General features: G+C 39.0%; 1 protein-coding gene across 3 annotated transcripts; it reads left to right on the top strand.

The window, feature by feature from the left end:
* Nucleotides 1-1,795: 1,795 nt before the first annotated feature.
* LOC105473067 (interleukin 7 receptor) lies at nt 1,796-24,371 on the top strand. 3 transcript variants are annotated; one of them, XM_011726680.3, is made up of 8 exons: nt 1,797-2,001; nt 5,806-5,944; nt 12,089-12,246; nt 15,865-16,022; nt 18,261-18,429; nt 19,221-19,314; nt 20,286-20,361; nt 20,756-24,371. In XM_011726680.3, exons 1-8 carry the CDS (start codon nt 1,920-1,922, stop codon nt 21,257-21,259), a joined length of 1,380 nt encoding a protein of 459 aa, XP_011724982.2. In that variant the 5' UTR covers nt 1,797-1,919; the 3' UTR covers nt 21,260-24,371. The 3 variants fall into 3 exon arrangements, with proteins under 3 accessions (XP_070955124.1, XP_011724982.2, XP_070955123.1); XM_071099022.1 differs by lacking the exon at nt 19,221-19,314; XM_071099023.1 differs by lacking the exons at nt 19,221-19,314; nt 20,756-24,371 and having other exon boundaries at nt 1,796-2,001; nt 20,286-20,365.
* Nucleotides 24,372-25,032: the final 661 nt, after the last annotated feature.

The raw sequence follows: 25,032 nt of genomic DNA, 5'->3' as shown, positions 1-25,032 counted from the left end.
GCCACCACGCCCGGCTAATTTTTTATATTTTCAGTAGAGACGGGGTTTCACCGTGTTCGCCAGGATGGCCTCGATCTCCTGACCTTGTGATCCGCCTGCCTCGGCCTCCCACAGTGCTAGGATTACAGGCGTGAGCCACCGCGCCTGGCCAGTTACGCGTCTTTTAAAGTCTCTCCGATTTGTTTTGCACCTGGGGGGATGTTGCTTTTCTCCGCTAATTTTAGCCATTTCACAAGCCCATAGGTGCAATTCTACCTAATGACAGTGAATCCAACAGAAGTTCATAACTCTGATCGCTTAGTTTCTGTGCACTCCTCACCTTATGATTGCAGTCTTATGGTGTCTTTCCAAAAGAGAGCCACTGTGAATCAAACATAGAGGTTTATGGCCTGAATCCAGGTTAGATTATTTTTTTCAAGAAAAAGAAAAAACAAAAATCCAACAGTTACCAAAAAGCAGTCAGGCTTTACAAATACCACCACTTTAACCATGAGACCATATTAAGAAGGTTTTTGACTGGCATACAGGTTCGGGGGAGTCTGAGTTGTCTGTGCCATGGTCTCAGACTTCTGCCCTGTATACCTAGGCAGTAATATAGTTCATGTGTACTATATGTACCTGAAAAGTTGTGTGGCAATCAAATTTTCACAAATAGAATCCTGTTTTACATACACTAAGAAAGGACCTACTTTATTCTTTAAACAAGAGGTCAGCAGACTTTTTCTACAAAGGGATAGTAAAGATTTTATACCTTTTGTACCATACAATCTCTAACCCATCTACTCAGCTCTGCCATTGTAGCATAAAAGCAGCTGTAGATGATACACAGATGGGTGAGGCTATATTCCAATGAAACATTATTTGCAAAAACAGGTGGTAGACTAAATTTGGTCCCAAGGCTTACTTGGGGAAAAAATGATCTTTTGAAAAAGAAAAAAATAAATAAATAATTTTTAAAAAATTGGTCCCTAGGTCATAGTTTGCCAACTTCTGCATTACATTAAACAAATAATTCTTGAATGTCTACTATGATGCATAAGATATGAGTAAATACCAGGGATACACAGAGAACAAAAGAGAAAAACTGCTATTCTTGTGAAACTTGGAAGTTGGAGGTAAGCTATTTAAAATAGACCTACGATAAAGTACTTCATATAGTGCAGACTGTTTCTTTAAAGCAAAACTCACTCCAAACAACCAATTGATTCACTTTGTAAGTTTGAGTTTTTGTCTTCAGATTATTTTAAAGTGGGCCCTTAGGCACGGTGGCTCACGCCTGTAATCCTAGCACTTTGGGAGACTGGGACAGGCAGATCACTTGAGGTCAGGAGTTCGAGACAAGCCGGCCAACATGGCGAAACCCCATCTCCATTGAAAATCCAAAAATTAGCCCAGCATGGTGGCATTTGCCGGTAGTCCCAGCTACTCAGGAGGCTGAGGCAGGAGAATTGCTTGAACCTGGGAGGTGGAGATTGCGGTGAGCCAAGATCATGCAGTTGTACCCCAGCCTGGGCAACAGAGCAAGACTCTGTCTCAAAAAAATAAAAATTAAAAAAATAAATAAAGTAGCCTCTAGCCTAAGATAGCTTGAGCCTAGGTGTGAATCTACTGCCTTACTTTAAAGTAAGCGCAGTAAGTGTGGGGGCTGCAGGGAATATCCAGGAGGAACAATAATTTCAGAGCCTCTTTCTCTTCATGTCCTTTACCTCTGCTTACAGCAGCAATATTTTTACTCAGACTTCCTGTTTCTGGAACTTGCCTTCTTTTTTGCTGTGTTTATACTTCCCTTGTCTGTGGTTAGATAAGTATAAAGCCCTAGATCTAAGCTTCTCTGTCTTCCTCCCTCCCTCCCTTCCTCTTCCTCTCATTCATTTCATACACACTGGCTCACACATCTCTCTCTCTCTTTCTCTCTCAGAATGACAATTCTAGGTACAACTTTTGGCATGGTTTTTTCTTTACTTCAAGTCGTTTCTGGAGAAAGTGGCTATGCGCAAAATGGTGAGTCATTTCTTACTTTTCTTATGGATTTTGGATTATCTGTAGCATGGTTTCAGGCTACTCAGTTCCGTAACAGACCTGAGTCAGGCACTGGGTTGGAGTGGAGTTTGAGAATTGACTACATATTCAGTCATTTTTTTAGATGTTCTAACCACCATGACAGGGGGCAGGGGGTCAATACTATGGGTGGTTTATAAGACCTCAGAATTCTCAAGAAGGAATGCATTTCACTCCCAAGTGTAGATCTTAAATGTTGAATGATTCCTCTGCTCTTACAAAAGGAACACTCATGTAGATGCTATGACTGTGCTTGTAGGAAAATGTCCAAAGTCATTTTACTTTGTCAGGAGATCAAATTGGATTCATTTTGTTTGACTTTTTAAGAAATCCTGAAAGCATAACTTTCAGGATGAGATAATGTCCAGAAGCAATCAATAGCTTTGTCTGCATTGACCAGTGCTATATCCTCAACACCTACATCAGTGGCTAGAATATAGTAGACATCCAATAACTTTTGAAAGTGTTTTCAAAGTACTTTAGTTTTGAGAGATTTATGTGAGATTTTAAGTAAATAACTGACTAGAGAAAGATCTAAATAAGTTTACTCATTGCAATACACTGAATTGCCTCTACACCAACAAATTGGCCATATGTAATGATTCTCTTTGGGATCTAAAAAACTTAGTACCGAGAAGCCAACCCTGCCCATATATAAACACATTGTAATTATAACAAAACTAGACAGAAGTGTCTAACAGCAGCAGGAGACATGTGGGAATTTAGACAATCAACTTGCTCCTGCAAATTAAGCCCTTTCACTTCAAGAGTTAAAGAGTATTTGCCTGTAGACAATATCAAACACATCAGCCTAATGACTCAGCTTATATATTTTGAGTCATGTTATTACGAAGGATGGAAATCCCTAGAATTTTCTCATTAAGGGAATTGTCAGAGAATTTGACATTTTTTACAGTGTATGACTCACTTTATGGGGGATGATCATTATTCTATGCTAAACATTGCCTTGGATTTCCACAAAGACTGATGTGTGGCAGGAAACATAAATCTTACTCTCTTTGGTGTCATCTATACTCACTATTTCACCATGGTGATCATACTATTTTTAAAATATATAAGAATTCTAGTTGAAAGCTGAGTTTCACTACAACTTTTTAAGTTTCAGATTTTTTAGAAGATGTATAATTACCCTATTCACATGATTACATCAAAATACTTCCCAGTTTGGGGTATAAGGAATTCACATTCAGTTGCTGCTTGTCGAAAGCTGTCAATTTTCTGATCATCACAAGGATGATCAAGAGAAGAAAGGTACACTTTTTAAAAATCCAAATCATTTACACTATTAATCAACTAACTCCATTTCAGTAGGAAGAAGACTTCTAAATGACACTGGCTTGCCTATGATACATATTCCACAAAATTTAAATTTTTATGGATAAATATGTCTAGATACCTATTTAAATATGAATGATATTAATTATTGAGCATTTAAAGAATAATAGATTAACTCATTATTCAAAAGCTCCATGTAATTTCAAAACCATAGTGATTATAACACCTTCAATTGACATAAACTTTTAAAAGAGAAGCTCAAATGTTTCATGTACATTTTCAGAATTAGAATTCTTATTTTACCTTTTCATTACTTATTTCTCAGAAAATATTATACTCATAGCTAATCTCTATTAAATCCTTACTGTGTTCTAAGCTGCCTTTTTGTATATATCCATTCAGTGATTGCTCATAGCATGAGTTTACATATTAGAACACATGTTTTAGAGAAGTTGCCTACCTGACAGAGGACCACAGGTAGACTATACAGACTGAATTTAAATGCACATCTGTCCAGCTCTGACACCACAGGTCTTAACCACTGTGTACATTAACTAATCTTAGCCAAGAATTTTTCAGCTCATGTCATGCAGAATATTCTCTTTGTAAAATGCCATCACATTTTATAAGTCATTGAAGGGAATTTTTCTGGGTTACAAAGGAACTCTGCCCAGTAATATCTACTGAAAAGTCAGTGAGCTGCTTCCTAAAACACAGCCATTTTAGGTGCAGGAAACAGGGTATAAATGGCTCTTTGTATATTGTATGCTTTGCCAGACTGAGTGGAAGTGGGAGTCCTTTGTTCTGTGATGTGGGTGCCGGCATCTGCTAGAGCGTGCCGTCTCTATTGAACAATAGTGAAGACAAAGATGGCCCACAGGATGTCTGAATCCAAATAATAATCTATGTTCTGTGTATAGGATTGGTGGAAGAGAAAATGTCAGGACAGTGTGAGGAGTGCCATGTAAAGTCAGAACCACTGTGTTTAGAAAGCTATCACTGCACAGGGAAGAAATCTAAGTCTACAAAATTAGCGGGCTGCCTCTCATTATTTCATGCTGTCATCAGAAGGAGGGCCATACCCTGCTGAAATTACATAAAGAGTTTTGTTGGTGGCAGAGCTGCGAGCTGGATGGATTCTGGGAATGGCCAGAAAGATAAATGCCTGTGGCTGTGAGCAGCGCCCACACCTATGGTCTAGCTAGGACTGTTTGAGATTTGTTGCTTTGACTGAGCCAATCTGTCATTCAACTGGTTGGTCCATTCACAATCAGCTTTACTAACTTTCCCATTTTCCCTACTGAGTTATTTAAGTAAAGAAAGTGCTGTTCCAACAGCCCTTGGTCTCTGGGACACTCAACTGGGATTCGATTTTAGTATATTCTGTTTCCAGTGTAAAGCCTTGGAAGCATCTAATTTCTAGTACCAGTGAACCAAAAATACATGGACGCAGTCCTAGGCTCACACTTGAGCGCTCTGAGAATGGCTTTGCTTGCTCTGGATTTTCTCAGGTCCCAGTGGTTGTACACTTTCTGACATATTTATTCCAGCCTCACTTTGCTATCATGTAAAACATACATACAAAACGCAGATTTCATTATAGGGTCTACAACTCAGCTTAAGAAACCAAATACTATGTGTGACAGATTACACTTTCCAAAAGTAATAGCAAAAAAAAAAGAAAATTTTTGGTTCCCCACTTTCTTCCAGAATCCTGCTAGAATCTATAAGATACTGTGTCTATAGAAGAATCTATAAGAGGAGTAGCAGTATGTACAACATTCACAGGAAGTTTCACCAAATCTGAGTCCTGCCAGATCTAATTTTTTTCCTAACCATATTTGTCTCAGTCAGTAGCTTAAGACATGGAGATAATCAGTGCCACTTTTAGTTGGGATGCCTTTTTAGGCAAGGGAAAGTGATCTCTTAAAAAAGCAAAATTCTGACTGCAAGATAGCTATCATTGTCCTTCATTTAAGAAAAAAAGATACTAGGGAGGGAATAAATTATGATTTGTAATAAAGTCAAAAGTGAGATTAGGTAGCATGGGGATAATGGAAACAAAGTGTCTCTTCTTTGAAATATAGGGACAATCAATGTAACAAATGTAGTAGAAGAAACTCCAGTTTAAATACAGAAAAAAAATGTGTTCAGTGCCTCTGGTTCTTTAACTCAGAAATATTTGGAGGTTACTTACTCATTATGATGGATTTTTTTTCTATTGGAAAACTCTGTTAGCATTGAGCATTTTTGTTTTTTGTTTTTTGTTGGTTGGTTGGTTTTGAAGCATTTTTCTTGTCTTCACCCTTGGGCTTTCCTTCCTTAGATAATACATAATCCATTACTACTGCATGTCTGCCACGGAGTCTGCTATTTTATTAAGGTCATGCCATATTTCAAAAGGATGCATTTATTTGTTTCATTAACAGCTGCATGTTTGTTCCTCCCCAGGAGACTTGGAAGATGCAGAACTGGATGACTACTCATTCTCATGCTATAGCCAGTTGGAAGTGAATGGATCCCAGCACTCACTGACCTGTGCTTTTGAGGACCCAGATGTCAACACCACCAATCTGGAATTTGAAATATGGTGAGGAATGGTGGTTTTAATGGTTGCTTAGGCATCCTCTGTCTCTCTTTTCATGTGTTGTTTTTAATAGCTGCAAAAGAAAGAATATGTGGCCTAATTAACAAATGTTAACATCTAAGGAATTCCCAACAGCCTCCTGAAACTGCTTGTCCTTCACCAAAAACACTCGTGCAAAGCTACTCTCATGGTCCAACTTTCAGATCCTGAGGCTCAGTCAAATGACACTCTGGATCTTGGGGATCCCACATCCCTCCCAACTTCATGTCAGAATTTAAAACCTGCGTCTCCTTCAACATGCCTCACCAAAAATCTGTTTGCCCTACATGAGACAATCCAGTGTCTTCAAGTTGCATCTGAGAGTTAAACTGCGTTGTTTCCAATCCCAATACCAGTGCTTACTAGCTTTTTGACCAAGAGAAAGTTATGTGATATATCTATGCCTCAGTTTCCTCACCTGTAAAATGAGATAACCTGCCTCACAGGAAGGTTGTGATGGTTAAATAGTTTCATCATGTAAATCATTCCAAATAGCCAGTGAATAACGAGTAATGGGAAAGCAACATTAAATTATAATTCTGTGAATATTGACCTAACTTCTACCATCTTGACATAATTTGACTTCAGATGATCCTCTCAATGTATATTTTCCAAAAATCGACAGGAACAAGTTGGCATTTTTTTTCACAAGGTCTCACAGAAAAGGCAAAGAAAAAGAGTCTTTGATTTGAAAGTTTACTGAAGGTCTCAGGGAACTTTATCTTCTCCTTCCACCATAAGTCATCTCTTGTTGCCAAGGGTTACTATCTCTGGTGATTTGAGACACTACTCTAACTTGAAATTCTGATGTGAGGCTATCTCCAAATTCGTATCCGAATGACCTAATTTTTACTTAGTGTCCTAGTGAGCAAAGTAAATCAAGATCCACCAGTAGTAATAGAAGGCTTCCTACATTCCATAGACACTGAGACAATTCTCCACAGTCCATAGTCCAAACAAGCCCTGAATTCCTGTTTATGCTAATTTATGGGAGCTTCCTGCATCTATTCATTGCAGCGCTTCCTGCTGCAGTCCTTAGATAAACATGCTCTTGGACTTGAGTAGTGTACTGTGTTCTCCATCTGCCTCTGTTCACTTCCCTAACACATTTTCCAGGAATAAAATATGTCAAAGGAACCGGAACCTGTTCACTGTCCACAATCTAGGCTGGAAATGGATTGCACTAAAATAGCCGAACAACTCATTCAAACAATGCACTCATTTTCATGGGCAAATCACTCTCCCACACAGAGGTTTGACTTTGGCTTTTTGACTGGTGGGCTGAGTGTTCATCCTGGTTTCTCTCGGCCAAGCTGAGGTTGACCTTTCTGTTCACTTTCATTCACATCATATTTGACCACTTCCTTGCCCACTTGAACACACTTACCCTTTAACATGTCTTTTGATTTTTCCTGTCATATTGTAATTGTAATCTGTCCAGAGCCTCCTCTATTTGGGTTTTCCAATTGGATTCAGGTATTTCAGTTGGAAAGGGACTGCCTTGAGAAATATTTTCAGCAGAAAATATAAGTATGAGTTCTTTAATAGATTAACTCCTGGAGTTCAGAGCCCTTAAAAGGATGCCCAGTTTCACAAGACAGCCATACAGTCATCCTTGATTGTCCATTGCTCATTAATTTCATTCTCAAAAACATGGGAATGAGCTGAGAATACCATTTTAGATCCCCCTTAAATTCCCAACAGTGCCAGAAACTTGCTACAGGTTGGGGCCTGTAATTGGATATTTCACACATACTTTCCTTACAAATATATTCTATACTCAAGGATTGAACTAAAAGTTTTGTCCTAGCTTCTCTACAACCCATGTTTACCTAAAATTCAGAAATGGGACCCCGCTCCCAGTCTCCCCTTCTAGATTTATTTATCAAATCGTGACATTGCCATCTTCAGATCTTTCCACCTGATGTTTGTCCTAAGCTTATTCCCTGGTATCTGTCTACCTTACCCAAAAATTCAGTTTTTATTTTTATCCTGTTCCAAATGGGAAAGCCCATCTACCCCAACAAGGAACACAACTCCCTAGTAACTTTGAAACACACACACATACACGCATACTCTTTAAAGCCTAAACAATTGCATACCCTAAAAGATAGCAGTTAACAAAACTAACGATTTGGGAGAACAGTTTTAAGGAATGTCCCCAAAGTAATCAATATATTTTGCCAGTTAACTAACTTAACATTTCTTCACCAATCTCTAGTTTTCATGACCGTAGGAGCTTAACCAGTCACTCAGACCACAATAAACCAAAGGTGAAAGATTCTGTACCTGAAGCTGGGGCACTCTCCCCTGTGTTTAACCTCCTGGCCAGCTCACCCGAAGCTAGACAAACATGCTTCTCTTTTTCTGCTGAGTCCAGGAGCCGTTCTCGAAAGGACTCATTTGAGCACATTTAGAGAAGAGTGTACACACATCCAGTTCACCAAGGAAAACCAACACACATTGTGGGTTGTAGGTAGTAAAAGGCCTTCCTAGAACACACTCCTTAGGATTTAAACAAAATTACATCTGGTTAATGGAAAGAATTCTTTCATATACGCACACTTACCCAGAGGAACTTTTTTCTGCCCAGATCTTCACTTCCAATTTGACCCAGTTATGCCTCTTTAGAGCTATTTGGCTGAGCTTAAAGAGCACATAGGAAAAACAAATTGGTAACTGTGTTTATCACAGAAGAGGAAAATTAAATTTAGGGTTAGGAAAGGAAAATAACCCTAGGATTTTACTTTTATTCTATCTTTACAATGAGAATATATACCTTTGTTACTTCTGTAATTTTTACATTATTTATTTATTTTTGTTTACTTTCTTGTTTGATTACAATGGATTTTAGGGGTAAAATTTATGTGTGGTAAAATGCACAAAACTTTAGTGAATTTTGAGAAATGTCTAGGACGTGTAGCCATTCCAACAGTAAAGATATAGAACTTTTTTTTTTTTCCCTAGAAGGACGCTTCATGTTCCCTTCCAGTCAATCTTCATATCCCAGGAGCAATCATAATTCTCAATTTTATTACCCTTTGGTTTTTGCCTGTTTCTGATAGTTCTTTTTAATAGAATACTCTTTATTCTTTTCTGTCTTCTTTCATTTAACACGGTGTTTGTGAGAGTTAGCCATGTTGATGTCCATCTCATAGCTCATCTTTTCAATTGCTGAATAGTAATTCCACTGTATGAATATACCACAAATTTTTAATTCTTTCTCCTCTTTATGAATATTTGTGTTTTTTCAAGTTTGAGACTATTCTTTTTTAGGTTGCTGTTCACATTCTTGGACAAATCAGTTTGTGAATATGTATTTTCATTTCTCTGGGGTATAAAACCTCAGAATGGAATTGCTGTGTCATAAAGTAAGAGGGTATCTAAGTTTATAGGAAACTGCCCAACAGTTTTTCAAAGTGGTTATGCCATTCTACTCTCCTCCCAGCAATGCATGAGAGCTACACATCATTTGCAACATTTGAGTTTGGGATAGTATCTCACTAGGCTTTTAATTTGTATTTCTCAAATAACAAATGTTGAACATCTTTTCATATACTTGGTCATTTGCATGTCTTCTTTGGGTTAGAATCTGTTAAAATCATTGAGTTATTTGTCCTTTTATTATTGCTGGATATGAGTTCTTTATGTATTCTGTATACATTTCCTTTGTCAGATAGATGTATTGCATCTATTTTCTAGTCTGAAGTTTGCCATTTTATTTTCTTAACAGTGCATTTTAATAAGCAAGAGTTTTTTTTGTCTTGATGGAGTCTAATATATCATTCATTTTCTTTTATATGTAGTGCTTTTTGTATCCTTGCTAAGATACCTTTGCCTACTCCCAAAATTGGGAAGATATTTTCTTATGTTTTCTTTTAAATATTCTACAATTTTAGCCTTCATATTTAGGTTAATATCCGACATATAATTAACCCTATATAACTATATGGAACTAGGGTTTATATTTTCTATACATTTACTCAGCTGTTTCAAATAAATTGGTTGAAAATGATGTGCTATGACTCCATTGAATTTATTGGGTGCCTGCATTTAAAAACCCATCAACATTATATGTGAGTCTATTTCTGAATTCTCTGTTCTTTCTATTGGTCAATTTATTTATCCTTATGCCAGTACTAAATTGTTTTGATTATCATAGCTTTATACTAAGTTTGAAGTCGGGTTTCTGAGGCTTCCATTTTCCAGTGTTGTTTTGGCTATCATGGGTTCCTTGTATTTCCACATAAATTTTAGAATCAGCTTGTCAATTTCTTAAAAAATTCTACTGAGATTTTGAGTAATATTATATAGGCCATTTTGGGGAAAATTTCATGTTATCAATATTGAATTAGCTAGTCCATAAACATAGCTCTCTATTTATTTAGATTTCTTTTAAAACCTGTCAACAATGTTTTGTCGTTTCTAGTGCAAAGACCTTGAACATCTTTTATTTCTAAATATTTTATGTATTTATTTATATCATAAATTGAAATATCATTTTTAAATTTTATTTTCTAATTGTTTGATGCTAGCCTATAGACATATAAACTTACTTTTGTATAATAGCCTTGATAACTCACTTTATTCATTTCTGTAGTTGTATTGAATATTCTTTACCATTTTCCACGTGAATAAACACGTTGTCTGCAAATGCTGGAAGTATTTTTTCCTTCTTTCCAATCTGGATACATTTTATTTGTTTCTCTTGCCTTATGCATTGGCTAAAACCTCTTGTACATCACTGAATAGAAATGGTGAAAGTGGATATCCCGTCGTGTCCTGGTCTTAGGGAAACAATTCATGTTCACAACTTCAGCATTAAATATGATATTAACTATAGGCTTTTGTAAATGCGCTCTATTGGGTTGAGGAAGTAACTTTCTATTTCTTATTTGCTGTGAGTTTTTAATATGAATAGATGCATTCATGTTACTAAGTTATGCTTTGAATGCATCAGTTGACTATAACCAGGTTATTTATGTCTTCTAGTCTGTTAATGTGGCAAATTATATTGATTAATTTTTGAATGTTTAACCTGCTTTGGTTTCCTGAGATATGCCCTACTTTGTCATTATGTATTAAAATTACTGTGTTAGTATTTTCTGGTAAAATTTTGCTTATACATTTTGAGGGATATTTGTCTATCAGCTTCTTTTCTGTAATATTTTGGCCAGGTTTGGGTACAAGGATTAAGCTAGCTTCAAAAAATAGGTTGACAAGGGTCATTCCTCCTCTAGTTTCCAAAAGAATTTGTGTCAGATTGGCATTATTTCTTTCCTTATACATTTGATAGAATTTACCAGAATATAACCATCAGGCATAGAGTTTTCTTTGTGGGAAAGTTTACTGATAATAAGTTTAATTTCTTTGAGAGAAATATAACTCTTGAAATATTCCATTTCTGTATGGGTCAGATTTACTAATTTGTGTTTATGAAAACATTTTCATTACATCTAAGTTATTATATACATTAAAATAACATTTAAAATTTCCTTATTGTACCTTTAACATCTGCATGTTCTATAGTGATATCTCCTCTTACATTCCACATATTAGTAATTTATATCTTTTGTTTTCTTAACCGGTCTTGTTCGGGTTTATCAGCCAAAATTACCTATGAAAATCCCTTACGTTACCCATCAAGTATATGTGATACTATGTATATAACCCTTTATACTATGTTATCATTTTCTTTAACTCGTTTTTAATCAATATTTTTACGGCTCTTATTTCTCACATATATTCCTATGGAACAGCAAAAAAAAAAAAAAAAAGCAATTACCTTTTTACCTGAACAAAGCATTTGTGTTTCAATGATCAATTATAAAAAATACAGAAATTTCCTATAATTTTATAAACATGTTTTGACTATTTCAGGTTCAATTGCATCTAATTATAAGTAAATCATCAGTAAGTATCATAGCAGCAGAAAGCCATATGATTTTAATTCATTATCTCTCATTCCTGAACATGCCTCCACTCACCCACCCACATACCTATGAACAGAGTTAAAGTCTAACATACATCAATGTGCATATGATACTGTTCCATAGTATACAGGAACTCCTACCTGAATCAAGACATATCCCCTTTTTATTCCTACAGTGGGGCCCTCGTGGAGGTAAAGTGCCTGAGTTTCAGGAAACTACAAGAGATATATTTCATTGAGACAAAGAAATTCTTACTGATTGGAAAAAGCAATATATGTGTGAAGGTTGGAGGAAAGAGTCTAGCCTGCAAAAAAATAGACCTAACCACTATAGGTAAGAAGTTGTATATAAGGGTATGGTTGTCATTTTGGGGATACCTGAAAACACTGTGTCTGGACATTCTGTAGGTTAAAAGTAGACAAGTAGTGGAAACAATTGGCAATAGACAATAGCTAATTCCCTACTGCAAATTTTTTTAATAAATGAAAATTTTGAAATTTATACTTTCCTGCCATGAAAGAATTCTGAGGATCTTCAAACCCACCTGTGAAAGAGAGTGTTTGTGCAAATCTACATGAAGTGTCTAACTGGAGCTGGGTTTCTTGTCATCCATCCACAGGTGTCCTTTCCTTCCTTACCTGTTCTTTCCTTCCTCACCTGTCCTTCTTCTGAATTCTTTGTGGTATTCTCCCCAAATCCCCAAATAAGCTTAGCTAACTTGTCAAGTTATTTTTAAAAGTATATATGCCTTCTCTATTAGTCAGAGTTTTCTAGAAAAAAAAAAGGGAATCAATAGGAGAATGGATAGATAGATGATAGATAGATAGATAGATAGATAGATAGATAGATAGATAGATAGATAGACAGATCGATAGATAATTGACAGGAGAGATTTCTATTAAGAAACTGACTTTTGTAGTTGTGGGAACTGGCAATTGCAAAAATCCATAAGGCAAGCCAGTAGGCTAGAAATGCAGGAAAGAGTGCAGTACTGAGTCTAAATTCCGCAGGGCAAGAAACTCAAGCAGATTTTCTGTATCGTACTCTTGAGACAGACTTCCTTCTTCTTCAAGGAACCTCAGTCTTTGCTCTAGAGGCCTTCTACTGATGGGGTGATGCCCACCACATCATGGAAGGCAATCTACTTTACTCAAAGTCTACTGATTTAAATGTTAACCATGTGTAAAAAATACCTTTAGCATTCCCTATTCGCACCCACTTCAGCACTCAAAAAGAAAATTAAAGGTAAGAGAGCAATACTCATTAAAGACAGGAAAGAGTGAGAAATCTAGCTCAGCTTTGTCTCAGTTTTGTTTCACTAAGATGGTAAAATAGAGAGTTAAAGCAGAAGTTCCATGTGTGAACAATTAACTTGTGAAAAAGCAAATGTAGTAGAAAAGAGACATTAGGCAGATGGCTGTGCATGTTGGCCACACAGAAGCAGTGTTGGCCATGACAAGTGTGGGTCCTGATTAGTGGCAAAGGACCAGGGATGACAACAACAGGGTATATCTGAGGTTATGAAAAAGTTGGGTTCTGATCATTTGGAGATGAGGCCTCTATGGATAGAGCACCATATCTAAAGTTTCACCATTTACATTGCAAATATACATTCACTTCTCTGAGAGTGAGCAGAGAAGGCAGAGGTTCTAGAGCATCAGGGGAGAGCCCATTCTTACAAAACTCTACACCAGCATGCAAGCATTTACATGCACATAAGCACTAACAACACACCAAGAGTCTCCAGGTGACACCTGCCACCTCCAAATCCCCATATCCCACATGCTAATGCACTTACAGTCTCCATCCCCCAGAAGACTGTAAATCTGACATGCCTCATCCGAACGGCAATGGGGAGAGGTACGGTACACACACTGCTGATAGCACAGGTCCCTTTGGAAGGGGTGGTGTGAGTCCCTTCGGGCTATAGAAAGCACTCCTGGACAAGCAGGATGAGAGGTGGTGGAGGCATGTCTCACAGTAGCATCTCCTAGGTCCTAATGGGACACTTCATTAATGGAACTACCATTTAAGTGAATTTAAACTGGATGCTTCTGATTGAGCCCCAGAGCTAGCGCTCCCCTGCCACCACCTGCACCCTCACTTCCCCTTGTTTAGGTGTCTCCCAACCCAGTAAGGCTGAAGAGGGAAGCTTCCTGCCTTCCCACTTCTCTGGGCAGAGTAGATTGATATGATTGTTCAGATTGTACAAGGATGTATTCCCTCTAAAATATTGCTTGACGAATGAGACCCTTTTTCTAATTTGCTCAAAGAAATCATTTGGGCTTGAGGCAGAACTGTCCAGAGGGCACCAGGACCAGCCATTGTGATATGTAACAAGGTAGAGAAACAAAAGCTAAATGAAGAAGAGTGAGCCTCAGAATCAAAGAAATGAATTTGAATCCCTTTAAACCATTTTACAGGGACCTGAACATAATTAACTTCTCTGAAATTCAGTTTCCTTATCAATATGCTGGTGATAAGTGACTGTTGTTTGAAGACAGCATAAGCAAAGCATGCAGTACTTAGGAGATGTGTTCTTCCTTTAATTCCTCTATTATTAAAACATGGGCACGGGGCAGGGGCTTCAGCTCAGAAGGCCTTGTTGAGAATGGAATGGAGGGCAGGAACCGGGGAGAGGGGCAAAAGCATTGGCAGCATTCTCTGTTGGGCTGTTGTCCACCCACTGCCTTTCCTCCTGCTTCCCTCTAGGTCCAGGGCATCTTTCCTTTTGATAAACTTCCCTTTTATAACGGATCCAAGGGTGAAAAACGAAGTCACTGCTTTTTTTTCAGTACCTCTAAGGCAAAGCAGCAGAAACAGGCAGTCACCACTATGAACAAGTGACTACAACAAGAACTGGGCCAAACTCTGCGTTTTATTGGGCTGGCAAGCAGCTCTAAATCCCAGCTCACACTCTACTGAGTGAAAGTTTGATGAACCCACATCCTCTTGTGAACAACTGCGCCCGAGATCAGTCATGCAAAAAGTAGCACCCCCATCCCCAGACAGCTAACTTCCCAGGCTGTGATCAATGAGCAGCCAAGAGGCCAGGACAGGGAAGTCTCAGGACCTTTCTAGGAAATCAATACCTTTCTCTGGGTTTGTTCTACCTGAAGTAATACTGATCTCCCTCCAACAGCTTAGCATGTGTGGAGCATTTGATTCTAACAGCAACTCTGCAAGGCAGGAAGGCAGTAGGAGGAAGCCCAAGAGGAATTAAGACATTCCTTCGGCATTAAGTCAGTGAGACTGACAGAGGGGACCCCCTGAGGCCACTCTGGAAGGTCTTAGCCAGGGCCAGGATGCAGACCCTTCATGTCACTGTAGCTGAGATGAGGTGCAAGGTTCACAGCATATAACCTAATTTTATTACAAGAATGAAGACTCAGAGTTTAAATACTCCTGCTTTGGGGCTCATTAGTAACAAGTTCTCCAATATTCAAAAGCAAAGAGGATGTGTTTTAGTGTAAAATTAACACAAGCTGCTGTAACAAATAAGCCCCCAAACATATGATATCTCAAACACCGTAAGTTTATTTCTCACTCACATCAGAGTCAAAATGGATGTTTCTAACCTGCAACTGGGGCTTCTCCAAGCAGTATTCAGGGCACTTTCCATCCTGTGGCTCCACCGTCTGTAATGCAGGACTCCAAGTAGTGGAAGAGGGCACAGCCGAGGAGTCACATATGGGTGTGTGTCTGGGCCAGGATGGAAGTGGGTGTGCATTTCTTCTGCCCACTTCATTCACAAGGCCACACCCCACTGCAAGGGAGGCTGGAGAATGTGGCCTGGATTTAAACCCAAGAAGAAGAAATGGTTTTCTGAATAGTTGGCCATTTACTGACACAAAAAGCGTCAAAGTGATTTGCAGAGGGGATGAATTTTAAATACTAGAATTATTTCCTTGGCTGCCCTTTAGACATAATTTATTTCTTTTTCTTTTCCAGTTAAACCTGAGGCTCCTTTTGACCTAAGTGTCATCTATCGTGAAGGAGCCAACGACTTTGTGGTGACATTTAATACATCACACTTGCAAAAGAAGTATGTAAAAGTTTTAATGCACGATGTAGCTTACCGCCAGGAAAAGGATGAAAACAAATGGATGGTATGTAGTTCATCTACATTAATAAAATAAAAACTTATTCATGTTTTCTATTTTGTTGGCCTACTGGTGCATTTCCCCTGGGAGGACCCAACAATTTTGCTTTCAAAACCTACCTTCTACTGAAAGAAGCTCCCAATATTGGCCCCACAAAAACCTGGATCTTCCCTGGTGCATACTCTTCTAGCTCTGGTTATTTTTTCTGCTCTAATTTTGGTCTTCAGAATGGTTCTACATTAGTGAGATGGATAACAATAAAGATTGAGGCCAAATTAATCCTCTGTATTCAGGGGCCTCAAAAAGTATCATGTTTAGTGCCGCTTTCATAGGCAAATCTGGCAAAAATGTTTATCTGGTTATGATCACCAAGTCATAGCCACATTCTGGCTTATGGGATTCATGGGACCAGCATGAGGTAAGGAAGAGAGGCATAATGTTTGTCTTTGCTTTGTTTTTATTTTAAAGCCCAAGGTCTTTGTTTTTGAAGTAACAGCTTAATTTTTCTTCATAATCAGGAGGGTTACTTAGATGCTCTCTTCATGATTTGTTGAGGTTGGAATGATTTGGCAGTCCCTGAAATTTATTTTGGGGAGGAGGTGGCAGAAGAGTGGAGTGTACCAGGTTATGAGATTTCTCTTAACCCACCAGCCTAACTTTTGTTCTTTCTGCACCTCAGAGACGAAGAGGAGAGATGATGATTTCTGTTTCTCAAGGCCTTCTTATTCTTGCTGTCCTCTTTTTTCCGGCCATGATTGGCCTTGTTTGTTTGCAGTAAGATGCAAGATGCCACTTGCATAAATGTAACACCTGCCCCAAACCACCTGCTCCCTCCTTCTACTTACCCACCCCACCCTTGATCCTGCCATCTTTCATTATTCATCTGAAAATTGCACCAATGGAAAAGCAACTTACTGGAGAAAGGAAGGATTATGAATAAATGCTTCCAGGACAATTAGTTAACTAAAAAAAAAAAAAAATTTTTTTTTTTTTTCTTTGAGACGAAATCTTGCTCGGTCATCCAGGCTGGAGTGCAATGGCGCGATCTTGGCTCACTGCAATCTCCGCCTCCCAGGTTCAAGCAATTCTCTTGTCTCAGCCTCCCAAGTACCTGGAATTACAGGCACCCACCATCATGCCTGGCTAATTTTTGTATTTTTGTAGAGCTGGGGTTTCACCATGTTGGCCAGACTGGTCTTGAACTCCTCACCTCAGGTGATCCACCCACCTTGGCCTCCCAAAGTGCTGGGGATTACAGGCATAAGCCGCCACGCCAGCCAAAAATATTTTAATTAAAAAAAATTATGATAAATGCCTAGCCGCCTTCATATAACAACAACAAAATAACAGATGATTTAAGGAAATTATATAAAAGTGAAACTCTAAACAAACTAGAAAAAATATAGCCAAATGTTTACATAATCTTGACATGAAGAAGAACATTCTAAGCATCAAAGCTGTAGAAGGAAGGAAAGGATTGAGACATGTGACTACATAAAATGTAGAGGCTTACATATGTCAACACACATAATAATCAAAAATCAAAAATGCAAATTTAAAAGTAGGCTTAAATTGCCACATAAACAGCTGATAGATGGTTAGTATCATTAATAGATAACAAACTCTTATAATTCATTAAAAAATCACAATAGAAAAATGAGCAAAAAATTTGGGAACAATCTCATGAAATATGGAATAAATTCAATAAATACATGAAATGAACTAATTATTAAATAAATACAGATATAAATAACAATGGACTACTTTTTATCTATCAAATTTATAGAGTTTTTTTATCTTAAAGATAATACACTGTGTGGGGGAGGCTTTTGTCTCTATATCACTATTCACAATGTAAAATGGCATCTTTCTGGAGAGAAATGATTCCTGCTCACTAACCTAACCTAACCTTTCTTCTCCCCTTGATATGCAAAAGGATAGAGAGAAAAGAAGAAGATATTGAAGTGTGGAAAGGGAGAGCCTGGGCAGTGCCTAACTCACCTGAATAAGACCCATCATTTCACTCTCCTCCTAGACTACTCACAACATCCTTTATCAGCTCAGATTCTGTCCCTAATTTTGCTGTTGACTCCTTTACATATCAGAGCTCCTTATTCTAACAAATATGAGACAACCTTGAGAGAATGCTTATGGGACTAAAGGAATCCCACTTGAAATGATGTGGGAGATTTAGACAACACCTCTTTTCCCATCCTAAGAATGTAACTGCCCTCTACTCTCTAGCATGTGAATTTATCCAGCACAAAGCTGACACTCCTGCAGAGAAACCTCCAACCTGAAGCAATGTATGAGATTAAAGTTCGATCCATCCCTGATCACTATTTTAAAGGCTTCTGGAGTGAATGGAGTCCAAGTTACTACTTCAGAACTCCAGAGATCAACAATAGCCCAGGTAAGGAATGGTGGTAGAGTTTTTGTTCCCCCAGAGTGCTTTGCATGTCAAAGTGTGGGAGCAAGTGAGAGGAAGATTGTTGAAACTAACCTGCAAAATAGGACACCCCTGGAGGACAGTCTTACACTTTGTTTGGAGAATGACTTGCCTGCTATCTTTGCCCCTTTTGTAAAGAGCAAGGAAGCAGAGGGAGCGGGGTCCTTATTACCTGAGAATTAGTACAGGCCATCTGTGTTCCTGGAAGCTGCCATACATTTTGAACAAAATCCCCACCCACTACCTCCAGTTAACCAATCTAGCCTGGGACCCCAATGGTTGCAGTCTTTAAGGCCCCTCTAAGAAGCACCTTTATTGGTGTCAGGTATGTGGACAGGTGTGGCTGTCCTTTTCCAGAAGGATGAAGATGTCCTTGGGACTGGAACTGAGAATGTCTAGGAACTGAGACATCCCCTCCCTAGAATTTGCAACAGGAGTGAACATCTCTTTCATCATCTCCTGCTCTGGCTTCTTTCCATTGGTAGAAAGTTAAGAAGGGAAGAGAACATTGGTACCTTTGATGCTAGATCACGTTTACATTTCAAGTGGCAGATGCTCTAGGCCTGGTCACCCAAGTCAATGCCTTTTAAACCAAACTCCCTCTATAAAGCTGTCACATCTTGCTGTTAACTCAAAAGCAACTTTCAGGAAGTAGTAAGTCGGCCCACATTACTAAGTAAATGCAAAGCATCCTGAGACCCTACCCCCACTGCATGGCTACTGAATGCTCACTACGATCTATTCTTGCTTTCCAGGGGAGATGGATCCTATCTTACTAACCATCAGCATTTTGAGTTTTTTCTCTGTGGCTCTGTTGGTCATCTTGGCCTGTGTGTTATGGAAAAAAAGGTGACCTTCTTCAACTAATAAAAAGGGTGATTGTGTGGGATCATAGACAGTCAGAGCTTGAGTCCCATTTATTGATGAGAAAACCACAAAGGGGATTAAGGCATTTCACAAATTTAGTGCCCAATATCCCTACCTATCCTCAGTGAATTTCCACAGTTAATTTCATAAGAGGCAAAAATGTATAAACTGGACATTAGGCAAACCCTGTCCCCAAAGTAAGAATTCTGTAATGCAATGTTTCCCAAGCTTTTCTTCCAGTATCTCCTAAAGGTTGCAGAAGCCATCATTCATGGCAAATGCACAATGCACTTGAAGTCTTGACTTTAAACATATAAATTCATGGGATTTTGTGTTCTAATCCATGCTAAGGCTATGTTTGTTTCATCATAAAAATGATGTTTTAAACAGGCACTTGTTAAGTTACTTACTATACTAGGAGAATGCCCTTGGCAGAAGGCTATATATTCCCAGGATTACAAATACCTTAATTTGAAAAGTACTGCCTTGAAAGTACTAAGCAATTTCCCTGGGTAACTTGAAAAATATTCCCCCACTTCCACCAAAATTAGCTGCCAGAGTTGCTGTCAGTAAAGGGAAGGAATAAAAAGACAACACTTAAATTGGAAGTAAACAACGGGGTCGAAATGTACTTCCATAGCTCCACCAAAACTACCTCCTTGCAAGCCTTGGTGTTCCTTCCCTCTAGGGCTTTTTCCCAGAGGTATATTATTGTCATGTCTTATTCACGGAATGGATTGATAGCAGTGGTCTCTGGTCCAACCCCTCCTTGAATTGATAGGGCACCGAGGCCCACAGAAAACCAGTCCCTTGACCATGGTCACCCACCTAATTGTGATAGAGCCAAGACTAGAAATCTGTTCTTCTGATTCCAGGCTTAGAGTAAGTGGGAAGACTCAGTGTGCCTGTGCCCTCTGCCATTCACTTCATCTATCAATGTTCTCTGATTTCAGAATTAAGCCTATTGTATGGCCCAGTCTCCCTGATCATAAGAAGACTCTGGAACATCTTTGTAAGAAACCAAGAAAGGTGAGTGCTTTTGGTGCTTAAAAAGTATTGTGTTGGCAACATCCCGGTGGTCAAGAATGATATTCCAGGACAAGGAACAGTTGAACCTCACCTTTTGGTATTTGATGCATCCTGTAACTAGGGTCCCTCCTAAGACCCTAGCTGTAGTAGGGAACTGAAATAAGATACACATCTCAGAACTTCTGGGCTCCCTGGGGCTGGAGGTCACACCAGTGGTCACTTCAAGTCTTGAAGTGTCTCAGAAGCTCCAGAAGCAAAGAGTCCATTGAGGAATATGCAGGCAATTCTGTGACATTCCCTGTCAGAAAACTCTTTAGACCTACTCTGGAACTGAACATTTGGTGGTGTGTCTCTCTGGTGCCATCTTAATGCCTTTTCTGCTTTTTCCATGCAGAATTTAAATGTGAGTTTCAATCCCGAAAGTTTCCTGGACTGCCAGATTCATAGGGTGGATGACATTCAAGCTAGAGATGAAGTGGAAGGTTTTCTGCAGGATACGTTTCCTCAGCAACTAGAAGAATCTAAGAAGCAGAGGCTTGGAGGGGATGTGCAGAGCCCCAGCTGCCCATCTGAGGATGTGGTCATCACCCCAGAAAGTTTTGAAAGAGATTCATCCCTCAGATGCCTGGCTGGGAATGTCAGTGCATGTGATGCCCCTATACTCTCCTCTTCCAGGTCCCTAGACTGCAGGGAGAGTGGCAAGAATGGGTCTCATGTGTACCAGGACCTCCTGCTTAGCCTTGGGACTACAAACAGCACCCTGCCCCCTCCATTTTCTCTCCAATCCGGAATCCTGACATTGAACCCAGTTGCTCAAGGGCAGCCCATTCTTACTTCGCTGGGATCAAATCAAGAAGAAGCGTATGTCACCATGTCCAGCTTCTACCAAAACCAGTGAAGTGTAAGAAACCCAAACTGAACTTACCGTGAGTGACAAAGATGATTTAAAGGGGAAGTCTAGAGTTCCTACTCTCCCTCACAGCAAAGAGAAGACAAAATTAGCAAAACCTCAGTACACAGTCTACAGGATTCTGAAGCCTTGCTTTGACCACTCTTCCTGAGTTCAGTGGCACTCAACATGAGGCAAGAGCATCCTGCTTCTACCATGTGGATTTGGTCACAATGTTTAAGGTGACTAAATGATTCAGCTGTTTTTTTTTTAAGAGGAAGCAATGAAAGAGTAAAGAAAATGAATGAGGAGTGAGGAAGGCAGGAAGAGAGCATGAGGGAAAAGAAAGAAAGGAAAATAAAAAATTATAGTTGCCATTATTAGGATTTAATATATATCCAGTGCTTTGCAAGTGCTCTGTGCACCTTGTCTCACTCCATCCTGACAATAATACTGGGAGGTGTGTGCAATTACTATGACTACTCAGTTTTTTATAGATCATTAAGTTCAGAACTAAGGAGTTAAGTAACTTGTCCAAGTTGTTCACACAGTGAAGGGTGGGGCCAAGATATGATGGCTGGGAGTCTAATTGCAGTTCCCTGAGCCATGCGCCTTTCTGTTCACTGAGGAATGCCCCATTCTTGAGTGCCAGGTCTCACTAGTAACAGGGTGTGCTTAGATAATTTATGATCCAAACTGAGTCACTTTGGAAAGTGAAAGGGGAACTTACATATAATCCCTCCAGGACAATGAGCAGAAACTAGGACTGCCCCCAGACAAGTGTGAACATACATATGGTCGCTTAAATTAAAATGATTATAAGAAAGAAAGAGGGGAAGAAATGGTCTTGTGGGTGTGAAGTCCCATGACCAGCCATGTCAAGAGAAGGTAAAGAAGGCAAGAAAAAGCCATGAAGCCCATTTGATTTCATTTTTCTGCAAATAAGCTCAAGAGGGAATAAATTAGAAACTCACAATTTCTCCTGTTTGTTACCAATACTGTGATTCTTTTGCTGCTACCACCCAACCACATCCATCCATGATCTCAGAGGAACATGTCGCTGACCCTGGACAAGGGTACGTTTGATGAGTGAGAGGAGGCATGACCCCTCCCACGTGTATAGACACTACCCCAACCTAAATTCATCCCCAAATTGTCCCAAGTTCTCCAACAATAGATGCTGCCACAAACTTCAGGGAAAAAGAGTCACAAGTACATGCAATGAGTGAACTGACTGTGGCTACATTCTTGAAGATACACAGAAGAGACATATTAATGCTTGATATTTATCATCTTACCTTTCTTGGTCTAGATTGACTTACAATGACTAGCTCAAAGTCAAGGCAACTCAGTAATGTCAGCTCAGGGAAGTGCAGCAAACCCCTCTCCCACAGACCTCCAAACCCTGGCTGTTCACAGAACCACAAAGGGCAGATGCTGCACAGAAAACTAGAGAAGGGGTCATAGGTTTAGGGTTTTGTTTGAGATTTGTTGTTATTTTTTTTCTGTTTTGAATTTTCTTCTTTGTTCTGTTTTTACTTTATTTAGGGGAACTAGGTGTTTCTGATATTTTAGTTTTCTTGTTTGTTTTGTTTTGTGTTGTCTGTGAATGGGGTTTTAACTGCGGATGAATGGACCTTATCTGTTGGCTTAAAGGACTGGTAAAATCAGACCATCTTATTCTTCAGGTGAATGTTTTACTTTCTGAAGTGCCCTCCTCTGCACCAGCAGTAATAAATACAATGCCATAATCCCTTAGGTTTGCCTAGTGCTTTTACAATTTTCAAAGCACTTCCATAAGCATTCCTTCCACCTCCTTGGTAGACATTTATGGAAAGCCTGCTACGTGTCAATCATAGTATTAGGCACAGGGGACCTAAAGACAAACAAAAGGATGGCATTCTGCCTCATAAATTACAAAACCTAATGAAAATGACAACTTGGTAAACAACTTATTGTTATATTATAAAATGCTATAAAAGAGGCATATTGAAAGTGCCCTGTTGGAGACAGGGCAAATGCCACAAAAATGATGTAAATTTCCATGGAGGAAAAGTAGAATCTGCCTGGTTTGTGGGCAGCAGAAGACATTTTTCATCAGTGGGCAGGTGTTCCTTTTGTAGAAATGGGAGTCAAATCTCAAATAGGAGGCTCCACAAAATCTCATGCCAAACCTAGGTCTCTGATACCTTATTCACAGAGGTTCTTTGAAGTATTTATTGTTACTTTCTTTGACTTACGGGAAAATTGGGACACAAGAAGACAGGTAAACTACCCAACCTCACACGTTAAGTCAGAACTGGGAGCCGTAATTTTGTATCCTTGGTATAAATAGACAATCTCTCGAAGAAATGAAGAGATGACCATAGAGAAACGTCGAGATATCTCCAGCTCTAAAATCCTTTGTCTCAATGTTGTTTGGCATATGTTTCATTGGAATTTAGTGTCTGAGCATCTGTCTGTTACTGCAGTATTTAAAATGCATGTGCTATAATCATATAATCATAACTGCTGTTAATTCTTGATTACATACCTAGGGACAATGTGTAATGTAAGATTACTAATTGATTCTGCCCAATCTCCTTTCAGATTTTATTAAGAAAAAAAATAAACCTCCTGATCAGAGACAATGTATTAATCAGAAGTGTAAACTGCCAGTTCTACATAGCATGAAATGAAAAGACAACTAATTTGTTCCAACAACCATGTCTGGGTCTAGGGCACCCTGGCTTATTTGGCTGATTTCCTACCAGCCTTTGCCTCTTCCTTCAGACAGTGGTTTCCATGGGAATTTGCTTCAGAAAAGCCAAGTATGGGCTGTTTCAGAGGTGCATACCTGTGTTTTCTTAGGTCTTCTAGAGGGGCTACAAGACTTGGAACAGGTCAGGAAGAATATGTGGTAGAGCTCCTGGAAATGACGCAGATCAGGAGGCATTTTTGTCAGCTCCATGGTTTATTGTTGGGATTATTCTTTAAAATACCAATTGTTCACTACAGTGAAGATCTCTGATTTGACCATGTATTATCCACATGCATTACAAACATTTCACAGAGCTGCTTACTATATAAGTGTACAATGTATGTAACCATCTCATATTTAATTAAATGCCATGGAACTCTTTGTGGCTGTGTCTGTCTTCTCTGGGAACCGTGGCTAGAGGGATTCCCAGAATGGACCACACGTCTCTTCAGCCCCTGAAAACTCACCTCCCCATGTCCATGGAAAAAACTGTCTTCCGCAAAACCAGTCACTGGTCCCAAAAAGGTTGAGAACCACTGCACTAGAAGACAGCCTGCTAGTAGTTAAGTCTCAATGTGTCAATGTATTTAACAGAGAGAACAGAGTGTTGCTTCACTCAACAGGTGGTTCAATGGAAGCCCTGCATGGACACCTATTTCACTTGGTATACCTAGTCCCTACAGTCTGCAGAGTAGTGGCTGGAGATTAGGCTTGGAAGAATTGGTGGGGGCCAATGATTAAGCATTTGGCATGGCAGCCTAAGAAGATGTCATCTATTCTGCAGAAAATAGAGGTGCTTGGCAGGATTTTAATCAGGAATGTGATGTGAAATATACATTTTCTGTGCATGTGTGTATCAGGTTTTAGGAAGGAATCTTAATTCAGTAGGATATAAATATAAAATAATTCTGACATTTCTTTAATTACTCATCTCCAAAGATGCTCCATTGAATATCCCTTTCTGAAGTAGATTACTTTAAGTGACCAAAGCTTAATTCATCTAGTTTTAAGATGCAGTCTTACATTCTTTTTTTTTTTTTCT

Source organism: Macaca nemestrina, chromosome 6 (genome assembly GCF_043159975.1).
Source record: "Macaca nemestrina isolate mMacNem1 chromosome 6, mMacNem.hap1, whole genome shotgun sequence".
NCBI classification, from domain to species: domain Eukaryota; kingdom Metazoa; phylum Chordata; class Mammalia; order Primates; family Cercopithecidae; genus Macaca; species Macaca nemestrina.
The sequence above is the reverse complement of the archived record's forward strand: the minus strand, read 5'-3'. Positions and strand labels throughout refer to the sequence as shown.

What these genes read in the sequence shown, in the direction of transcription:
- LOC105473067 (XM_011726680.3), top strand. Translation starts at nt 1,920, where the DNA reads ATGACAATTCTAGGTACAACTTTTGGCATGGTTTTTTCTTTACTTCAA. An exon ending in AAGTGGCTATGCGCAAAATG is followed by an intron (nt 2,002 to 5,805) that starts GTGAGTCATTTC and finishes GTTCCTCCCCAG; the next exon opens with GAGACTTGGAAGATGCAGAA. An exon ending in AATCTGGAATTTGAAATATG is followed by an intron (nt 5,945 to 12,088) that starts GTGAGGAATGGT and finishes TTATTCCTACAG; the next exon opens with TGGGGCCCTCGTGGAGGTAA.